This window comes from Phalacrocorax aristotelis, chromosome 3 (genome assembly GCF_949628215.1).
Source record: "Phalacrocorax aristotelis chromosome 3, bGulAri2.1, whole genome shotgun sequence".
Lineage (NCBI taxonomy): Eukaryota > Metazoa > Chordata > Aves > Suliformes > Phalacrocoracidae > Phalacrocorax > Phalacrocorax aristotelis.
The window spans coordinates 23,244,121-23,264,214 of record NC_134278.1 but is presented as its reverse complement, the minus strand read 5'-3'; the positions used below and the strand labels follow the sequence as shown (position 1 = coordinate 23,264,214).

Genomic DNA, 20,094 nt, shown 5'->3' with positions numbered 1-20,094 from the left:
TGAAGTGAGAGTCAGTAAATTTTGGTACCAAAGTAGCTGCAAATTGCTCTGCAGGTTTTAAATCAAGAATTGTTTTGAAGTATGAAATTGATATTTTACTCTATTTAGAGACACTGAAATATCATATAAGGGCCTTAAAAATATATTGTAGAATCACAGAATCATACAATAGTTTAGGTTGGAAGGGATCTCTGGAGGTGATCGGATACAACCGCCATTCAAAGCCCACTTGAAATTAGATGCAACTTTGAAGTTAAAGCAGGTTTTTCAACATCATATTTAATACTGGACTGAATAGCCCCAAAGAGAGAGATTCCACAAATTCATATGGTTATTATGAACAATCTTTCTGCTATATCACTCTTAAAATAATTGCAATAGTCCAGAGTATGGGCTGTTCCTTTTGGAGAACACAGTTAAGTTGATACACAGCAGGATTCAAATAATGCAAAAATTGAACTGATGTGCCTATGGTTTACAGACTCTTCATCGTTTGGTCTTTTTTTTTAAACTAACTCTGAGTCTAAATAACTACGGTTATTTAAGAACATAGTTCTACATTATCAACTCAACAGGAACAGTGCAGCAGCCTAGATGCTATTCCCCATGACATCCAGGTCTTCCAGTCTTTATTTTCTCTATTTCCTGTTTTCAGCCAGGAACAGAAGGGCTCCATTCCTGTTGTCCCATCTTTTTTTTTTTTTTTTTTTTTCCACTTTTAGTTATTTCCCTCTTAGGAACATCACTGTTGCTGTCACTAAAATAATTTCTTACTTCCAGTTGTCACTAGTAAGCAAGAGTTGCAAACTCACCATCCACCAACCAGTTGGCTGAAAATTAAAATCCAAGAGGAGCATGAAGAAATGAAAGAGTTGTCAAAATGCCTCCTAATTCCTCCCAAACCAAACAAGTATTCACCTGAGGCCAACAGTACTGACTCAAACCAAATGCTGTGTTCATCTGACTGATACAATAATCCGCAAGGATAGTGGGATAATCAAGGTGCGGGATGGAGCTCTAGAAAGGGGAAAGGCAGTTTCAGAATTACATTGCTTTTGTGGGCAATTTGCCACCTTTGGTTTGTAAGCATGGTGGCTGGTGTGTCTCCCAGGTGGTGGACTTACAGGGCAGAGGTGTGGGCATTTTGCCTGAAGTACTCTTTGCCCCGCAAACTTTCGTGGGCCAAGCTGTAGTTTGACCTACACTGTTTTGCCACATGCTTTTATCTCACTCCTGTTCGAGTATCAGTTGAGTCGTACAGGCGGGATTAAACACTGTAGTGCTCAGATCTGAGCTGCCCCAAATGTAGCAGAGTGCTGAGTTTGCCTTGATTGAATTCTTCGGCTATTGTCCTCGGTCTGAACTAATCAGAACATATTTTAGTTCAAATAATTAGAACAAAAGTGATATGGAGTAGACTAACTTAGCAAAAACCATTTTATTTGTTGTATAATTCAGCTCAGCACTGTTAAAAAGAAAAAAATCCTCACATCTGATGAAGGTTTCTGTGTATAAATTGGGCCATACCAATTAGATTTTTTCTAGGGTTAGAAACCTATCATGTTTTACTATTGTATGTAACACAAGGCGAAGGAGACCACAGGACTACAAATGGGGAGTAAATGGTATTGTCCATGGTCTGCTTACCTTCCTTTCAGGTGATTCTATTATTTTCCATTCATTGAGTTTCAACTGGTGCAGTTCATCAAACTTCATGCTGACATCTTCAATTGAGAGCTGCAATAAGTCCCAGAAACCTGCGAGGTCCTGGGAAGTTGGTCTCGGCATGGCACTCGGGTCCTGTCGTGCACAAAGGAGAGAATACGAATAGACCAGGAGGCTTTAAACAACGTGCTTTGAGGCAGGAAAGGCATCACGCCAGATGACATTGCTACAGTGCTGCTTTACAGCTGGGAGCTGTGACTGGAAAATTGTGCCTCCTACACAACCCAAACACAAATGAGTTGGATGTCATACGCAAGCCCTCCAGAATCCGTGCAGCATGGGAAGTTCCTTAGCACCATATGCTGTACTGACCTGCATTTCTAAAAAGGAACAAGCTGACAGCCTCTGTCTGCTGATTATTAAAGGGAAAGGCAACATGGTTCATACTTGGGCCAGCCTGAAGTCTTTCTGGTTAAACATTACATTCACAACAGCTTATTAGAAGACAAAACAAGACCACAAAGAAGTTATCAGCTTATGCTGAATTCAATGTTTACATTGTCTTGTGTTTTCAAATGTATATGTAAGGTATAAAATTTTGATGGGGACGTTAGGACTTTGTTTTCCAGGATGTAGAATCATGGGGAAGGCACTATCCCCATGTACTGCAATTAAGTGGTGCTACGTATGTAGCACCTAATGAAGCAAACATTGGTGGTAACAATTATCAAGATGACCCTTCATTTGACTATCAACCTGATGCCTGTGCTACATGAAAATGATATAAAAAGGTAGTATACAGACTCTTAACCCTATGTTCTATGAGCGTTGGTATTAGTTCAATAAGACAGTCTTGCCACTTCAATGAAATAGAGTTTAATTGATAAACATCTCTGTGCAGATGATGGAGAAATGTCTCTTCCCTTCCAGGGCATGAGGAAGAAGTTAAGATGGTCTACAAAGTAGATTTGGGAGAGATGGTGTTGAAACCAGGCCAAATGGACTCTGGATCTCCTCCTGCCTAGGCAAAAGCCACAACAACTAGTTTTCTACGTTAGAAACACTGGTATTATTGCTGAAGCAAGGCTCTGTACCCTTTCTTTTACAAATCTAGTGGACAAAGACATTTTACGTGTTGAACACAACCCCAGATAGCTGCCTAAAACCTGGCAGATAAGTCAGCATTTCTGTTGAATTCCTCCTTGAATTACACAATTCTAGGGGTGTTACACCAGGAATTGCTACTCAAACTTGGGTTTGTAGATGCCACTGTGGGACCTGAGTGCCTGGAACTGGACATGACAACATGCAGTGTTACCCCTAACTAAACCCCTTTAGGAATCCTGGCTAAGAACCAGCCTAAAGGCCTACCCACTTTGAAGTCTTCTTGACTAGAAGAAAGTCTCCTTTAATAGGGAGATTCAGGGACTTTACAGAACTGGCCATATAGATTATAACAGACTTCTGGGAAACATGATAGAACTCTAGATTAATGTTTGCTGAAAACAACTTGATTGGGTAGATCCCAATTTACTCCAAAACCATTTAAAATTTATGTCAGTAGTATTAATTACTCTAAAGAGGTCAATATCTCAGGCTTCAGGAAACTATTCTCTCTGTGAAACTTGTCAAGACAGTCCCACAGCAATATATCTTATATTGCAATCTGTTCTTTCCAGCCTGGTCTCCTCAGTCCCTCTCCCCAGTTTCCTCAAAATAGCCATAAAACGGTGCCACTCAATGAAATGCCATTGCCTCTGAATCAAGGCTAATTGCTCTTCTGTACCTTTGTGTGCCCCACTGCTCATCGTGTTTGAGAAGATCGAAGCCTCCAGTGTGGCTGCTTGCAGAGGAGCATGTGGTGCATTGTCTGGACACAAGAGGGCTGCCTCCTGCTGCTATCGCTTATGGATCCACAGTCCATGGATAAATGCTGGCACAAATGATTACTATTACAGCTAACTAAGTTTTGTAAAGATTGGCTTAAAGCTGTTTCTTCTCAGAAGCTGCTAATTTATTTGTATCTTATTTGGAATTCAGCTTTGCAGCCCTCCTTCTGAAGGAAGACTGAAGCAAGCAAAAAGTACCCAGCCAGTGCTCGAGCCGCTCTGTTTTTGCCTGCAGCCATGACATATTGAGTGATGATCTCACGAGCTGAGCAGGATCTGTGCCGACTAGAGAGTATGGAGGAAGACACTTCAAAGAAAGACCAGCGTGTAACAGGAGATAATGTGAATAATGCAGAAGGGAGTAGTTATTAATCAGTGATGGTTTTTTTTCTAGCAGTTAGTGGCTACAGTACACTGTAGGAGATAGCCAGCCAGAGTCTTTAAAAAAACTTCATCAAAGCTTACATTTTTATGAATTTACCCCAAGTGAGAGTCTTTGGTAAGAGAACTTAACCCAGAGCATAATAAAATGCATCCCCTGAAGTTCCCATGACCCTTTAGAAAAGTCCATAGGTGATGGGAGAGTTGCCTGGTTATATTTCAGTTGGAGGAAGTATATTCCTCTTCCTAAACCCTTGCTGCATTTTGAATTGGCAGAAGTAAACGCTGTTGTTCTTTGTCCTACATTTATGCTTATTGTTGAACACTGTTAGGGAAACTGTTGTGTGGTAGCCCTGTAAGTGCTAGATGTTTTCAAGTGGGGGAATGCTCTAACTGGCTGCTACCTGGCAGTGTTCCCGTGGGACACCGAGACGCTGCCTTAGGAGCATACAGAAAGCCTGCTGTGGATACGCAGCAAGTGACTATTTAACAACAAACTCTATCATTAGGCATAGGAAGAAAAGCCTCAAAACGTGAATGAGGTAAAAGTCCAGTTTTGCAGTTGCTGCTTTCTGCAGAGCTCATTGCTGATTTAATGAAGCTGAAGAATATTCAGAGCCTAAGTCTTCAGAGGGGGATAAAGCTGCTGTTAGGGAGTTCAAAGGTTTATTATCCAAATAAGAAGGAGAGAAATAAAATCTTGCTGGCTTTTTGTTCATGTTGTCTGCAAAGCTGTAGATTTCTCCTTGTGCTCCTATTGCTTTTGCAGTGATGAATCGTTGGCACTTCCAAACAGCTGAGGGCTGTGCTGAGCAGGAGCTGTGCTTGTTATTACAGTAATGCTCTCGAGCACAAGTGCTGGACCCACTTGAAGCTAAATGAAGTGGAGTGGAGGTTAGGCTCTCCAAATCTTAGTTTGCATAGCTTAATCAATCAGGTAATGAAGGGCACTTTGAAATTTGTAGTGAGAAACTTTTAGACATTGATGAAGATTTCCTTCTTTTACTGTGAAATGAATGGCTAGATAGGGAGCACACATGATGTATTTGATATTACAAACGTGGTCATCTCCTGCTTGCCTGACTTTGCATATTTCCTCTGTCATTCTGTAACAGCTATTAAAATTCTTGTTTTGACAGAGTCTTTGAAGTGGATAATTGGATTCTTTCCTAATGAGGACCACATAGCTTATCACTTTCTATCAGAAGGTAGGACATTTTTGGCATGACTTTCTCGGTAGTATTTGATTGCAGTTTCAGAAATTCTGGATGTTTAACTTTATGGATGGAAAGTAGCAAGTAGGTCTCTGCAGAACAAATGTTTCACCTTCAAAAGTTACGTGGCAAATACTAACAAGTAAAGAAATGTATCTAACCAGACATATAGGTCATGACTGCTGTCACGCACACAACAGAATTCAGCACTTTTAATGTGTGAGGTGTAAGGGCAGTTAAAAGGTGAAAGTTCACATGATTTTCAAGTGAGCCAAAGAAAGTAGGTGCTCTACCACCAGGCACAGCTAGAAGAATTATGTTCTTCTATTGATTAGTATCATCTTGCCACAACATTTATATTACTGGTGGCTGCTGTCATATTCATGAAGATAACATTTAGAATTGAATTAGTCTCTAATGAACTTCCAGAACAATAACAGTAACTCTCACAAGTATTATACTGCATCTGTTCCTTTAGCCCTAGGACATCTTATATATAATTGGCAATGCAAATTATGAAACCCAATTTTATGAACGTTATGTATATTCCCATTTCCAAGACCAGTCCTATTTTCAGGTAGGTAGAAAGTTGTATCACATATTCTCTGCTATTCTGCTATTTTACTATCCTCCACTTACTGCAATGTGAAAAATTTATCCGTTCTTACCAGAAATATAGTTACTATTTTAGGGTATTACAAAAATAAGCCATAACATTATGTCTCAGAAAACTTGCATTTGTTTCCTTCTGATTTTTTCTTTAATAAAGACAGTAAAAAAAGAAAAGATAAAGCACAGCCAGACTGAAATTACTGAAATTACATGTTTTCTTTGACAAAAAGATGTACTAACACCATACTTCAGGATTAAGTTTAAAAAAAAAAAAGAAAAAGAAGAGCAGTAAGGTGAAATGCAAAACACGAAAATGATGTTTCAGAATGCTGCTGTTTGGGTATGCTACACTTGTTTTGGTGTTGCCTTTGGATTAAAAATATTAAATTCCAAAATTGAAAGTTATGTTTTTTATGAATATCTTTAAATTCTTCAGGAATGGCCAGACATGGTAACTTACCAGATTTTGCTGACAAAGCCAATAAAATTGCTGGAATTTCTGAGACATGAGGAGCTGAGCGCTTCCAACAGCACTTCGGATCTTACCTAGGACTAAGCATACAGACACGTTATTACCAATAGATGTCTTTTAGCAGTCAATGCAAAATCCAGTTCAAAAAATATGTAGCTGAAATTACTGTGTATTTTATATAGGAAGTAAATATCTGGTTTTGCTGTTTGTGATTATATATGTAAAATATTTTTGAAAAAGATGAACATATAGCAAAGTTCTGTGGCACCTTACCCTTTGGCAATAATAAACGATATATAAAAACTCAGAACAGCTAAGACTGTATTTGCTTAAGGAAGTAGAAAGAAACAGGGGAATATAGACAGCTTCCTGAAATGGGCATACTGTGCTGGTTTTGGCTGGGATAGAGTTAATTTTCTTCATAGTGGCTAGTATGAGCCTGTGTTTTGGATTTGTGACTAAAACAGTGTTGATAGCACAGGGATGTTTTTGTTACAGCTGAGCAGTGCTTGTACAGAGTCAAGGACTCTCAAAAAAAGACCTTTTCTGCCCCTCACCCCACCCCACCAGCGAGCAGGCTGGGGGTGCACAAGAAGCTGGGAGGGGGCACAGCCAGGACAGCTGACCCCAACTGACCCCAGGGATATCCCACACCATGTGCCATCATGCTCAGCATATAAAGCTGGAGGAGGACGAAGGAAGTGGGGGATGTTCAGAGTGATGGCGTTTGTCTTCCCCAGTAACCGTTACGCGTGATGGAGCCCCACTTTCTTGGAGATGGCTGAACCTGCCTGCCCACGGGAAGCAGTGAATGGATTCCTTGTTTTGCTTTGCTTGCATGCGCGGCTTTTGCTTTATTTATTAAACTGTCTTTGTCTCAACCCACGAGTTTTCTCACTTTTCCTCTTCTGACTCTCTCCCCCATCCCACCCAGGGGAAGTGAGCAAGCAGGTGGGTAGCACTTGGTTGCCAGCTGGGGCTAAAACATGACAGCATACATACATATGTTTTTGAAAATAGTCTTAAATTTCAAAGTAAATTACAACACACCCCCCGATTTACATTTGCTTATGTAAATTGAAAACTATCAAAATATTCTTGCCTCAAGAACCAATTAGTTGCCTGGTCCCTCTGCTGTCAAAGGGAGCTTTACATGTACCTTAAATAATATCTTCTGGTTCTGCAATCACTAATGACTTCACTCTGTTGTATGGATGATCCCTGGATGAGCTCTCTTTATCCTGTCTGTTTTGGGGGTAAGGTTAACACATTAAACTACAACAAAAGATAATCCTACCATAAGGATGAGATCCTCAGAGAAATCATGTCTCTGAGACATGTCTTGGTACCCACATGAGGAATTGCAGGTTGCCTGCCCAGGAAACTACACAAAGACTTAAGCACAGGAGCTTCAGACAAAGTGGAACACAAGGGGGTGCTCCAGAGGTTTGCTGAATGATGATCAGCCCCAGGGTTTGCTGGGCTTTCCCCACTGTCAGTGTACCTGCCAGTCACAGTGTGCATAAGCACCGGGGAAAGGGACCAAATCAATTTTACTTGACTTTGCTTTCCAAGACTCATCTGTCTAAATCAAAATGCCTGGATGCTCTATAATCAGTAATCTGAGCTCATCAGCTCAGCCATGTTAGGCACTTATTTTTAGATGAGCTGAATCTCTTTCTGGATATGCCTATTTCTTTCTATTGACTGGACTGCCTAAGGGACTGGCTTATCCCTAGGAAACTAACTCCTCCTGGACTCCCACACTTGCTGGGAAAAATACCATCCTTGGGTAGGTAGCTATATACTTTCCTACACCTCCTCCCTACACATCCTTTCCTCCACTTCCTTTCCTCCACATCCATCACTATACTGAAAAAGCAACACTTTAAAAAGCATTATAACCTGGAGTTTTAATGGCAGATTGATTTTATCTGGAGAATTTCCAGATCTTTAAATAATGTTTAGGGTAAAGATAGAAAGAGGTAGTGGCAGGTAGGTAGAATTGTGTCCAGTTCTGGGCTCCCCAGTTCAAGAAGGACAGGGAATTTCTTGAGCAAGTCCAGCGGAGAGTTACCAAGATGATGAGGGGACTGGAGCATCTCCCTTATGAGGAAAGGCTAAAAGACTTGGCCTTATTCAGCCTGGAGAAGAGAAGACTGAGGGGTATTTCATCAATACCTATAAATATCTAAAGGGTGGGTGTCAGGATGATGGGGCCAGGCTCTTTTCATTAGTGCCCAATGACCGGCCAAGGGGCAATGGGCACAAGTTGGAACACAGGAAGTTCCACCTCAATATGAGAAAGAACGTCTTTCCCGTGAGGGTGCCAGAGCAGTGGAAGAGGCTGCCCAGGGAGGTTGTGGAGTCTCCTTCCCTGGAGACATTCAAAACCCACCTGGATGCGTTCCTGTGCCCCCTGCTCTGGGTGTCCCTGCTCAAGCAGGGGGGTTGCACGAGATGATCTGCAGAGGTCCCTTCCAACCCCTACCATTCTGTGATTCTGTGAGTCTGTGATCTTTTAATTCAACATGAGGAAAACGATAATTCACACAGGATGCAGAGGGTGGAATGAAGCTACAATAGTACAGCAGAACTGATCTGCAGCCTGTGATATAGAAAACATTAAACTCTGCCAGGTCTTAACATTTTGTTGTTATTTAGAATAAGTATAGAAGGAGAGTGAGTAGCATGTGAAACAATATTTTGGTAGTAGGTATTACATTTTAATTCTGCTCTCTCTATACCAGTGAAACATCTCCTTAACCAAAAGTAGCAGCAAGAGATATTCTGGAAGTTTTAGGCTCCAGTTCTGTGGAAACATACAAACTCTGTAACTTTATAAGCATGTGTTAATATGTAGACCTGTGGTTCTCAAACTCTATTCCATTTTCTGTTAGACAAACAGTACAGCTGCACCACAACACTAAATTAAACAGCAATATGCATAATTCATCAGTCCCATGTGGCATCCATTTGTGAAAGGGTTAAGTGGTTCAGGGCTGCATGAGTAATTCACTGGGGTTTTGTTTTTGTTTTGTTGTCCAAATGAAATGAAGCGTTTTAACTGGTTTGGGGATTTTGATCACCAAACCCCTCACTTTCCTCTATGCTGCTGTTGGCATATGGAAAGCAATGTTTTGGGGTGTTAAAACCTAAACAAACTTACAAAAACCTAAATAAAAAGGAAATGTTTAATATGATCTGAAAGAAACTGCTTTGATTTCATTTTCAGCATTTTCAATAAAGGCAAAGACTTAAGCAACAAACAGCCTTGCACCCTCCTTTTCCCTCAGTGCTCTGTAGCTCAGGACGTAAGGCAAACTCCCAGCGTGGGGTCAGAGTCCCTTCTTTGCCAGGATGGGGAACTGTGCTGCAGCAGCCCCTGACTGCCTATTCCACGCTATGTTCAACTATTCACTGGACAGAAAGAGACTGAGCATGATTCTCTAGGCTGATGGTGGTACTACTTGTCTCATAGTGAGTAAAGTTCAGGTGTTGTTTCCCCTGCTGAATTTCATAATTCATAGCTCAAATGCATAGCCTGAGTAAGGGACATTGGTTTTGCCCTACTGCAGGAATCTCGACAGATAGATCTTGACAGAATCTATATCTGACTGATATTTTCTAGTGAATCTTACAGTTACCCCAACCCCTGTATTAAACATTTGGTCTATCTTCATTATCATGAAGGATCATGTCAACAGGCATTGGTGACTTAAAGCCCAGTCAGACCAGAGAAGACTTAGGCACTGGCAACGCAGCATTTTGGCATGACACACATCCGTTGGTGTTCTGGGCTAGCTGCACGTGTCACTGAGTCACAGTGGTGCATACAAATGTATAATGACAGCCCGACCATTAATTGAAGATCTAACTCTATTTCCATTTCAATAAGTAAATCACATGTAATAAAACACAGAAGTTAGAGTCTCTCATATTCATGCTACTCTGCTCTGCTGTAATTAAATTAAAGTATTAAAACTCTTCAATTCATAATCTTTAGCACAATATTAATAGACAGCCAAAGCCTTGTTATTAATTTCATGCATTGGGGAATTATTCTGATGAATGCAGATTGATTATCTCCATGAAAGAATGATGAATGCTGGAGACTGGAGAGATTGAGATGTTTGGTGATGCCTAGAAGATTTTGCTTGTAAATAAATGATGATAAAATCTACCAACACACATAAATATATATAATTTTCATATAATCCATATACCTCCCTCCATTAAGATAATGTTATATTTACTTGAATGTCAGGAAAGATTCACACAACCTTAATTCTGCTCCCTGAAGCATATGAAGCACTCAATTTTTGTTGTGTAGTCCTGTATGGCTTCTATTTTGAAGACACACAAAACCCTGACCTTCAGTAGAAGCAGACTCAGGATTTATACCTTGGATAGAGATTGTGTCAGTTGCCGGTATACAACATGCACAATGAACACAATGGTGTCTTTTCCTCTGCAATAAGCATATTACAAAATTGCAAGTAATATATATGTGTTGTATTGCTTGAGAAATGCTGCAAAGTCTTGTAATTGAAAACGGTTTCATATCACAAAGGCAGAGGGGGAAAAGTTAGATCTATATTGATGAAACCAAGATTATAGTCTGATGCTGTAACTCTATTCTTGACAGGTTAAAAGCTTTGCTCAATTGTGTCACTGCTGCACCAGCAATGAGAAACTACTAACAATCAATCTGCTTCTGGCATTCATTACTGTTTATTTAAATTGTGTGTTTTAATTTAAATTTTCATTCCATTTGATTGTTCCATTTTTTTTCTATACTCAGAAATAAATTGCTCCACACACAATCTGAGAAAATAAGCTTGGAGAAAATACTCAAACTGGCATTTAGTTCACCCTCCTAACTCAAAGCAGGGCATAATATTTGTCTGATCTCTAAACCTAAATTAGTAATCTTCAGGAATATGTCTTTTCCACCATCAACAAAGCAGATAGGCGTAATAATAAATGTATAATGTTCAGAGTGACATTTTAGGACAGCACAGCTACCAGTTGGCAGTGCTCTGTTGGGTAGGCAGGGCAATGGGATCCTTGTGCACTGAGCGGGGATCGGTGCAAATTCACTTTTTACCTAAATGGAGCTGAGGTCAAAGAGGAGAAAATTTGAGCAGAACAACACAAACACGAGGAGAAATTCTTGGATTCCACACTATGGGACTGTCTTATATTGACTTTAAAGACTGTTTCAGGGCAATTAAGACATTCTGTGGTCATCTGCAACACTTCAGATGTAAATTTCAATGGTTCCTGAAGGATAAGTTTGTGAAAAGCATTAGGAAATTATGTCAGTAATTTCTCTTTGGTTAAAGGATAACCCATATTTGGTTAAATACCTACAAAAGCTTTTATGAATGATTAGTTGGTGAATATACTAAAATAAATTGGTTGTGCGGGTTCATTTGTTTTGTTTTTTTTCGACGTATGGGAGATTTAACTCTATGTTTTCTGTTGCTATTTGGACATGTTACTAAAGCCCTTGCAGCACTGTGGAAATATCAGCCAGAGGATTAGCAAGGAAAATCCAGCACCCACAGAATGAAGGGCTAAGGGGAGAGAAGGGCTTACTCTCTCTAATGCTGTGTTTATACTAGAGATCACTTTACTGTGTAGCTTTGCCTACAGAGGTCCTAACCATGGTGCAGAAGATACCAGCAAAACAACTTTTCTTCTGGCATAGTTTGTACTATAGCTAATTTTTTTGGACCTATTTTAGGACTTTTATATGAGATTAAACTCTGTGCGGCTGTTCTCCATTTGACTTGTGTACTGAAATATTTCAGTGGCCAAGCATGTGGCATTCAGAAGCCCAGGATGTCTTCTGCTCCCCTCTGCCAGACCTTGCCTACAAGCTGTGGGCAGGAACCATGGCCCCCCGCTGGGCTTGCCTGCTCTCCCCCTCCCTGCGCCAGTCTCCCTGCTCCCACCACAGGGCTCGCGGGCAGCAGAGTCCTGGCCCTCTTGGTCTTCAATAGCTTTGTGACAACTGTGAGCGTTTTTCTTGTCATCACTTACACACCAGTAATAGCCAAAAACAATTTTCAGGGTGTAAAACTGAAACGCCAGTCAGCACCCTTGAGAAACACATATTTTTGCTTGAAGGCACCCTGCTAGTGCAAACGACCAGATGACTTACCCTGGGAACAGTTACAGCCACATATATATTTTAGAGAGAGATATATATATATATGTATGTTATATAAACACTGAGAACACAAATAACTGCCCCCACAAACAATATATGAACTTTGCAGAGACTCCAAAATACAATTCATGGAAACTGACCAAATAAACAAATTCTGTGAAAAGAAAGAGAGAGAGGTTATTTCTGCTGCAATGATTATCTTCTTTTCTAAGACCTGATGAGTGAAGTTCTTAAAACAACATTATGGGAGAAAAGCTACAGTCAAAGAAAAAATCAATACAGCAATCAGACAGCTTTCTGTGTTCTCAGGGCTATTGTGCTAACACAGAAAATGAAATTGTTTTCTAAAATGCAATTCTATTTTAACTCTTCCTGTGATTAAAAAAAATAGAAATGATATCATAAAGGCAGCCTTCTCCTATGAGATGCAAAGCTATATTTGGTCTTCAGGTACAATTAATATACCCAGGCCAAAATAAATGGTTCAGCATTAATAATGACAGTTTGAATGTGCAGACTTTGCTGTGAAGTGTTTTGGGAATAGTAGCTCCTGCTGGAAGATGGAAAAACAGATTTAGTTGCTCCTGGCTCCCCCATTTGTGTGTATTTTCTTCAGGGAACTGCCAAATGCTTAAATATGTCAAGATACATTTCATGCTGGGATATCATTAAGCTTTAGTTCTTGTGGATACATACCTTTCAACCTCCATAGCTCAAACTGGGGATACAACATGTGTCAAACGCTCAACAGGGAAAAGATATTCACACTGAAATTTTAAAATGCTGTGAAGCTCATTGCCTCAGTGAAAATAATTCTTTGATAACTTCCTTTTTCTGGATGTAAGCTATATTCGGTGAAGGGATACCATTTCAAAGATAATGTAATTTGGAAATTATTTGAGGAAGATCTCTTGAAATGAGTCACATAAAATGGAGACTAGGAAGTCTGGGTGTCAGTTTTGACAATCAGCTGAAGACAAACATCTGATTTTGCATGTACTGTATAGACCTATTCTATAATAATTTATCTAACCTATTAAGGAGGGAGGTCAAACACAAGTAATTAATCTGTTTAGGTTAGTTTAAAAAGGTGATTTCAAGGGTCCATTTCAGTTGTCTTTTAGTAACTCTGTATCAGAGAATTGCTTTCTTTTTCTCTTACAGAGTAAAGTCACTCTGCAAACAGGGAAACATAAAATGCTGATAATTCATTTTGTTTTCTGACTGAAATGTTTTAGGTTAAAAGAGTGTCACTAACTCTGAATATTAATAAAAATTACTGAAACCCAATTTTTCCTCATGTCGTCTGTACAATTTCCTGAAAACTGTCTTCCTAATCGCAGTTTACCTGTGCAGCAAGGTGTTTCAGAGTCTTTCTGGAGTGCAAGAGCATAGCTTCACATGGTGGGAGGGAGGGTGGTTCTGCACCTGGGAATGGGTAGTCAGCTAAAATCAGCTCCTCCAAGTTTTCCTAACATAGTACACAGACAGCTTGATATCCCAGAGAATACCACTGCTAGCTCCCTGTCTGTGTCTCTGAGTAAGGAAGGAGTACTGAAGTGAGAGTATTTATTTCCACTACTCATTTCATGTGGTTGCAGATTTGATTAGGGCTGTGCATGAGGAAGAGCTTGCAGAGACAGGAGGTAGGAAAAGTCCACCCCTTACCTGCAGACTTCTCACCGGCCTCCCAGGGAAATAGAGGGGCTAACTGCCTGGGTGTTTCTCCCCTTGCTCCCTAATACTTCTCCAAAGAGATTAAAGTCTTTCTCTTTGAACTTCTGCTTCAGAATGAAAGCACTGATGTCCCCACGTCAGTAACAGGCAGCCTTGGAAGGAGGTGCTTTGGCATACTTAATGATGGCAGAGAAATGTCAGTAATCAGCCCGGCAAAGATTTGGTAAATTGAAAAACAAGACTTACACAGTAAGAATAAGTAATTAAAAAATAACCATTATGAAAGAAGGCTTGGAAATCCTCACACAGATTAAGCAAAGGAAAATATTTTATTATTTGTACTTTAACAGCCCCTAGGAGAGTATTAAAGTCTTCACAGTATCAATGCAAAGGGAAAATTCTCAGATCAGCTCTGCCATGCTGAAAATAAGGACAAAAACCTACACTCCAGAAAGCACTGGAGGCTGAAGGAATAAAAACAACCTTATGCTCTCCCCCACCCCAAACCCTATGTTGTTACTTGGCAGACTTGTGCACAATACAGTGGAGAAATATGACTGTAAAATAAAAAATGATGAGGTAAAAATGTAGATATGCTTTCTTTTAAAAAGGTCAGCTCAAGAAATAGGAATTGGCCTTTTAGTCGCCATGCAGGCCTGGCTCAAGACCAGAGGGTACACCACAGCAAGAACTCATTGAAGGGGAAAGGAGACGATCAAGAAAGAATATTCAGAGGTGATGATGAGATTTGTGAGAGTGCAGGAAAAGATGCTAGTAAGAAAACTTAATATGAACTAATTTGTGATCTGAGAAAATCTCAGCTGAGACAATAATTCAGATTGGCAGGGTTTGAAATATTTATAAAACTGAGCCTGAAGAACAGGGATAATTGACCTCAGAGGGAATCACAGGGAGCTGGCTACTCAGTGCTAGGACCACTTTGATATATTACTATCATTAGTGCTGGCTTGGATCTTGTTCCAAAATAGTCTACATTATTTTTCACTTTATCCCATCACTCCTTTCAAGGTGTCCACAGGACGTGGGAGAATCATAATGATTCTTGACAAAATTGTAATAAGAAAATGTAGCTGAACTATCTAATAGTGCATATGCCTGTGTAACTGCAGAAGTGCTTTAACTATTGTTCTTGCCTGCTCCTTTCTATTCTTCCAACAGACCCTTTATGATAGGCAGAAGTGCCTGTAAAGGAATGAAAACATTTAAAAAACGGCAGTTCATCAATACGAGGCAAATTCTCAGGTTTCAGAAAACCGGCAAAAAATGTTTACGTGTGCTCTGGCAAAGGGTCAAGCACTGGCGCCATATGAGTGGGAAGAACGTGTCAGAGTCGGAGCTGTGGATGGAGCTGTTGCACCATTTGAGCCATATCTCTACCAGACTTTGATTCTGCGTGTGACTCTACAGTTGACTCCTCAGCTACTTCTACAAAGCCTTACTCTGGGAAACAGCAGGTTGGACAGTCAGTTGCAGGACAGATATATTTACCTTATATCTAATCGTTCTGTAGAGTGTCTTTGGTGCTACAAAATTAGTAAGAAGAAACTACAGACCACAACTCCATCCTAACAGATTTCTTATTTTAGCAGACATCTATAAGAAAAGATACTGAAATGTTCTTACTTTCTTCAGAAAGATCATTTTCTTCTGCTTCTCTTTCCATTTCTTTACACCATCCTTCCATTCTCTTAGTTTCAGTATGTAGCAACTTCATAAACCAAGATCCGTCCCGTCGACAAGGAGACATTCGTCCAGTCTCTACTGTCTCAATGGCTGGCTCTAGCCAGGGTTCTGGTGGTGGAAGGTTTGAGGTGTCAACTGGGGTCCTATAATCTTCTCTGTAACTGAACAGTCCCTGTGTCCGTACAGTTCTCACTGCGCTGTATTGGGTGGGTGTGCTGGGCTCTGAGTGTTGCTGGAACGACGAGCCAAACTGAAGTCCCTTGTCCTCCATGGTGATGTGTCCTGGAAAGCCCTCCAGTTCCAGGTCAGCCTGGACAGCTGCTGTTACACTGTTTGAGCGCTTGAATCGTCCGTGTCTTGGTGAAGAGGGAGGAAAGAAAAGAGAATAAGGCATATAAATACATACATGGTGATACAGAGGCACAGAATAACATTTCAGCGAATGGATTCTGTCTTTCTCCTTGGACTTTGTGCTAAATATTTTTTTCTTTGTGCATATCTCACAAAAATAAGATAGTGAGTAACAACAAGAGAGGAAAACCAAAATGCATGGTGACATAATTGATCTGAATAAAGATACAAAAGAAAAAAATTTAAATTATCTCTGGAAGCAAATATTGATTTATTCTCGTACTACAAAATACCATGTATCATTACTAAATGAACTAGAAATAACTAGCAGAACTGTAGGGTTACATCTTCTGATAAATGTCTGTAAAGTACCTGTATAAAAAGATTGCAAATATTAAGAATTGTCATTAGATAAAATCTGAAAATCTGCTAAGTTAGGAATGTTGAAAATCCTTTAATAAAAAAAAATAGTAGCAGTAGGTTTAAGACTGTGGTATATTTCACTTGCCTCATAGAATGGCCATTAAATGCTGATTTTCTATTGTGATATGCCATGGAAAAATGACATTTTAGAAAAGCTTTATGTTAAAAAGTTAGAGAAGCAAAGATTATTTGTGAAATGTTTTTATATCTGAGCCTATTGTTTCAAAGAAGTATCTAGTCAATGACAGTAAAAGGCAGTTATCAGCCAGATACTGTTTGACAGCTGCCATGAAATGAGATAATGGTCCCAGTCCAGCACTTAACGGGCAGTGCCTGCCAGGGATAACCTGTGGGTTACTACATTGGCTAGCAGTTTTACAAAGCTAGAGAAGGACTGAACATGGAACAAGTGCAAAAGCTGGTTCTAGTTGAGGATAAAGGTACGGTGGGTTACATCCTAACCATTATATCCCCCTGCGTGGACTGGAAAAGCCTGGATCAACATGAGGCGTTCTACTGAAGGAAGAGTACTCCAATACACAGCTCTTTGTATTTTTTCTGCCAATAATGAAATTATATTAATCCACTACTTTAATTTAAAACTTACACTTCCTTCCCTCCAATTAGAAACTGGAAAGTTAACTAATTGCTAAGGAACTGCTAAGTAATATCTACAAATTTTACCAAATGACCAGCATGCATATAAGAAATTTGGCTTTGTGAATTATTTAGGGGCAGCACTTGCCAGATGTTTGTTATTAACTCTGTTTACAAATGTGCATCGTGTTATGAAAGACTACAGATTTTTGTACATGCTTGAATTACCGTTTTTCATCTTCCACTTGTATTCCAACAGAGTGGTATTCCCGTAGGCCTCTGCTTTCAGTATCTGAATCAGTTGCTGTTTCCACCTAATTCAACAGAAAAGATACACCTGCAGAGTGAGCACCGAGAACTCAGCACTATTTCTACCTGCACTCATTCAAAATAAATTATACATTTCCTCTCTTACTGCTAAGGAACACCTAGCACAGTAAAATAAATGAAATATATATTCAGCCTCATTCAGGTATCATTGGTTTGGTGTTGTGTTTTATAAAGCTTCACACAAGTGCTTCTGTTCTGCTACGTAATTCCCTATTTCAAAGCTAAGCAGATGCAATTACTCAGTTCAGTGGAACCAGGGAGTAAGCCTGGTCTGGAAAAGCTGTTCCTAGAACGAGGAATCCACAGGATAGCCCCTTTTTATAGTATTATAAAACAGTCTCATTATAGTCCTTGATTTACAAAATAAAATAAAATCTCAAGTAGCCCGATAAACTTGCAAGTGATAAAAAGAATTGCTGCAATGAAATTTTATCGACAACTGCGTTGACAAATATAGAACCATTTAAATGACGTGAGGCATAGAGCAGAATGCCGTATCTTACCTTTTTTAATAACATGGACCTGAAAATGCTATATCAAGCAAGTAATTTATGCACTTTTTATAGTATTCCCATCTGAAATATGCTTACCAAAATATATTCACAGTAGAGTTTTCTTCATAACTGAGACCACATTGCTTTTACAAGTTTCTGTGGGATTTCATATAACACTCCCCACGACCACATGGCCCCCAAGTCTTTGACACAGACATTTGCAGTGTGCAAATTATACTGAATCAAGGGAGAGTCAGGAAAAAAGAAAAAGAGCAGAACTGACTTTTCCTTTTGAATGATATTTTCACTGTTAAAAAAAAAAAAAATCAGCAACTAGTTTTTCAACATGCACACTCCATGTGTGAATTGGAAGTCTATCCTATGATGAAGACAAGATAACTTTTCCCCTTGCAGCAGTCACAGGCACCTCTAGAGGAGGCCAATGGCCTTTGCAGCTGTCTCTCACCTGTACAGTCCCAATCCCACCAGGTTTCTGGAAGGATGCAGAGGGAGGGGGGAAGGAGGATGGGAAGTGAATGTACGTGTGGGCTATACATTTTGAAGAATCCAGTTGCTGGTAATGTCGCTTTCCATCTTCAAGCCATAGCTCTATGTACATTTGCATGGAAGGGAATTCCAGCCAGCAATAAGTACACATTCATACTTACCTCAGTGTGGGTCTTGGAGATGTTCATGAAAACAGCTTATGCAGAAACCCTTTAGTAAATGTTAATGGCATGCTTGAACAGTACGGTATAGGATCAGGCACAGGTTTGCCAAAAGCTCCAGATACCAGTGTGGCAACTGTCAGGGAAAGACACATTTCCCAGCAATTCCATTTATTCTCCGTGAGGGTTTTGGGAAAGCACGCATGCTGACGTCTGTTTCCACCTTGGCAGTTCCATGGAAGCTGGCTATATTCACTCGGACGGGCAGTGCACTGAGATAAGTAAGATATCAGACTTGGTAACAGTCTCCAGGATTTGGTGTTGTCAGTAGAAAAAGAAAGATTCCTCTTGATGTTGGTGGTGAAAAAAGCCTCAACCACAGCGGTAGGCAGCTTGGGGAAGAAAACCCCACAACAACCAATCAAAAAAACAGGCAAGTTGGTTTCCTAGTTAAGATGGGTCTTGGCTGCAATTTGGGTGAGAAGCTTAAGCCATACTTGGAGGGTCACCATCTCCTGAAAGAACATTGCAGTAAGTAGAACAACCATAAGGTCCAGTGTCTTAGTGCAAGAGATACCTGTCAGGAAAGACACCCTTATTTATTGCATAGAAGTATCCAGAAAAGCCTTGAATAATAAGTTCAAGCCTAAGTGAGGGACTAGGGACTCACCTAGCCCTGTCAGGATGTGAGAAAAGCTGCATATAAAATATCTTCATTAGAGACAGGTTTGTTTTTCATTAGAGAAGAAATTAATAACTGGGTCAAGAATGAGGTACTCATCTAGCCTGTTGGGGGGGGAGCAGAGAGGCAAGTTACACTTGTAGCCTTGCAGAGACGAGAGCTCAGTCAAATATGCAAAGATATGTTTTGAAGAGTGAAGTCAACTTATTCTCAAAGGTAAAGGAGATGGTAGGTAGTGAATAAGAGCAGATAATACAAAATGCTTAGACTCTTGGGTACACCTGTATGAGTGCTAGCAGGAAGATCATGTCCAACGTGGGGAAACATTTTTTGGAGGAAGCTTTTTTGATGTTGAAATCCATAGCAACATCAGTGGTCAGGAAGTCTAAACTGCTGCTAAGAGCTATGGCATTTTGCTTCATCCCCAAAACAACCAGAGTCAGTCTGAGTTAAAACACATAATTTAGGAACTTGCTGAGTTTAAACTACAATAAATATTGGCATCAAAGGACATCTCTTCAACCAGGGGTTTCACCTCCTTCTGGAGATAAGAAGAGTGGAAGATCTTGTTAAAGTTGCAGAGACCATGGCCTTCTAAGCCATATCTGATGCATCATGTAACATCTGAGAATGAGCTAACAAAGTTATCTTGATCTCAGAGTTACTATAAAGGACTGGAGGAGGACAGTGACAAAGGAGACTGTAATTTCTGTTATTAAAGAACAGAAAGCACCCGGCAGTTTGGAAAGTGACA

The 20,094-nt window shown here is 40.0% G+C and overlaps 1 protein-coding gene across 2 annotated transcripts in view; it reads right to left on the bottom strand.

Moving 5' to 3' along the window:
* Nucleotides 1-20,094, bottom strand: part of DLGAP2 (DLG associated protein 2) — a 487,901-nt gene that overhangs the window by 8,060 nt on the left and 459,747 nt on the right. For both annotated transcript variants that reach the window (XM_075086917.1, XM_075086916.1), the window contains 4 exons: nt 17,395-17,480; nt 15,736-16,151; nt 6,222-6,313; nt 1,648-1,800 (listed from right to left, as the gene is read on the bottom strand). In XM_075086917.1, the coding sequence (XP_074943018.1) occupies nt 1,648-1,800; nt 6,222-6,313; nt 15,736-16,151; nt 17,395-17,480 (747 nt within the window). The remainder of the gene's footprint in view (nt 1-1,647; nt 1,801-6,221; nt 6,314-15,735; nt 16,152-17,394; nt 17,481-20,094) is intronic.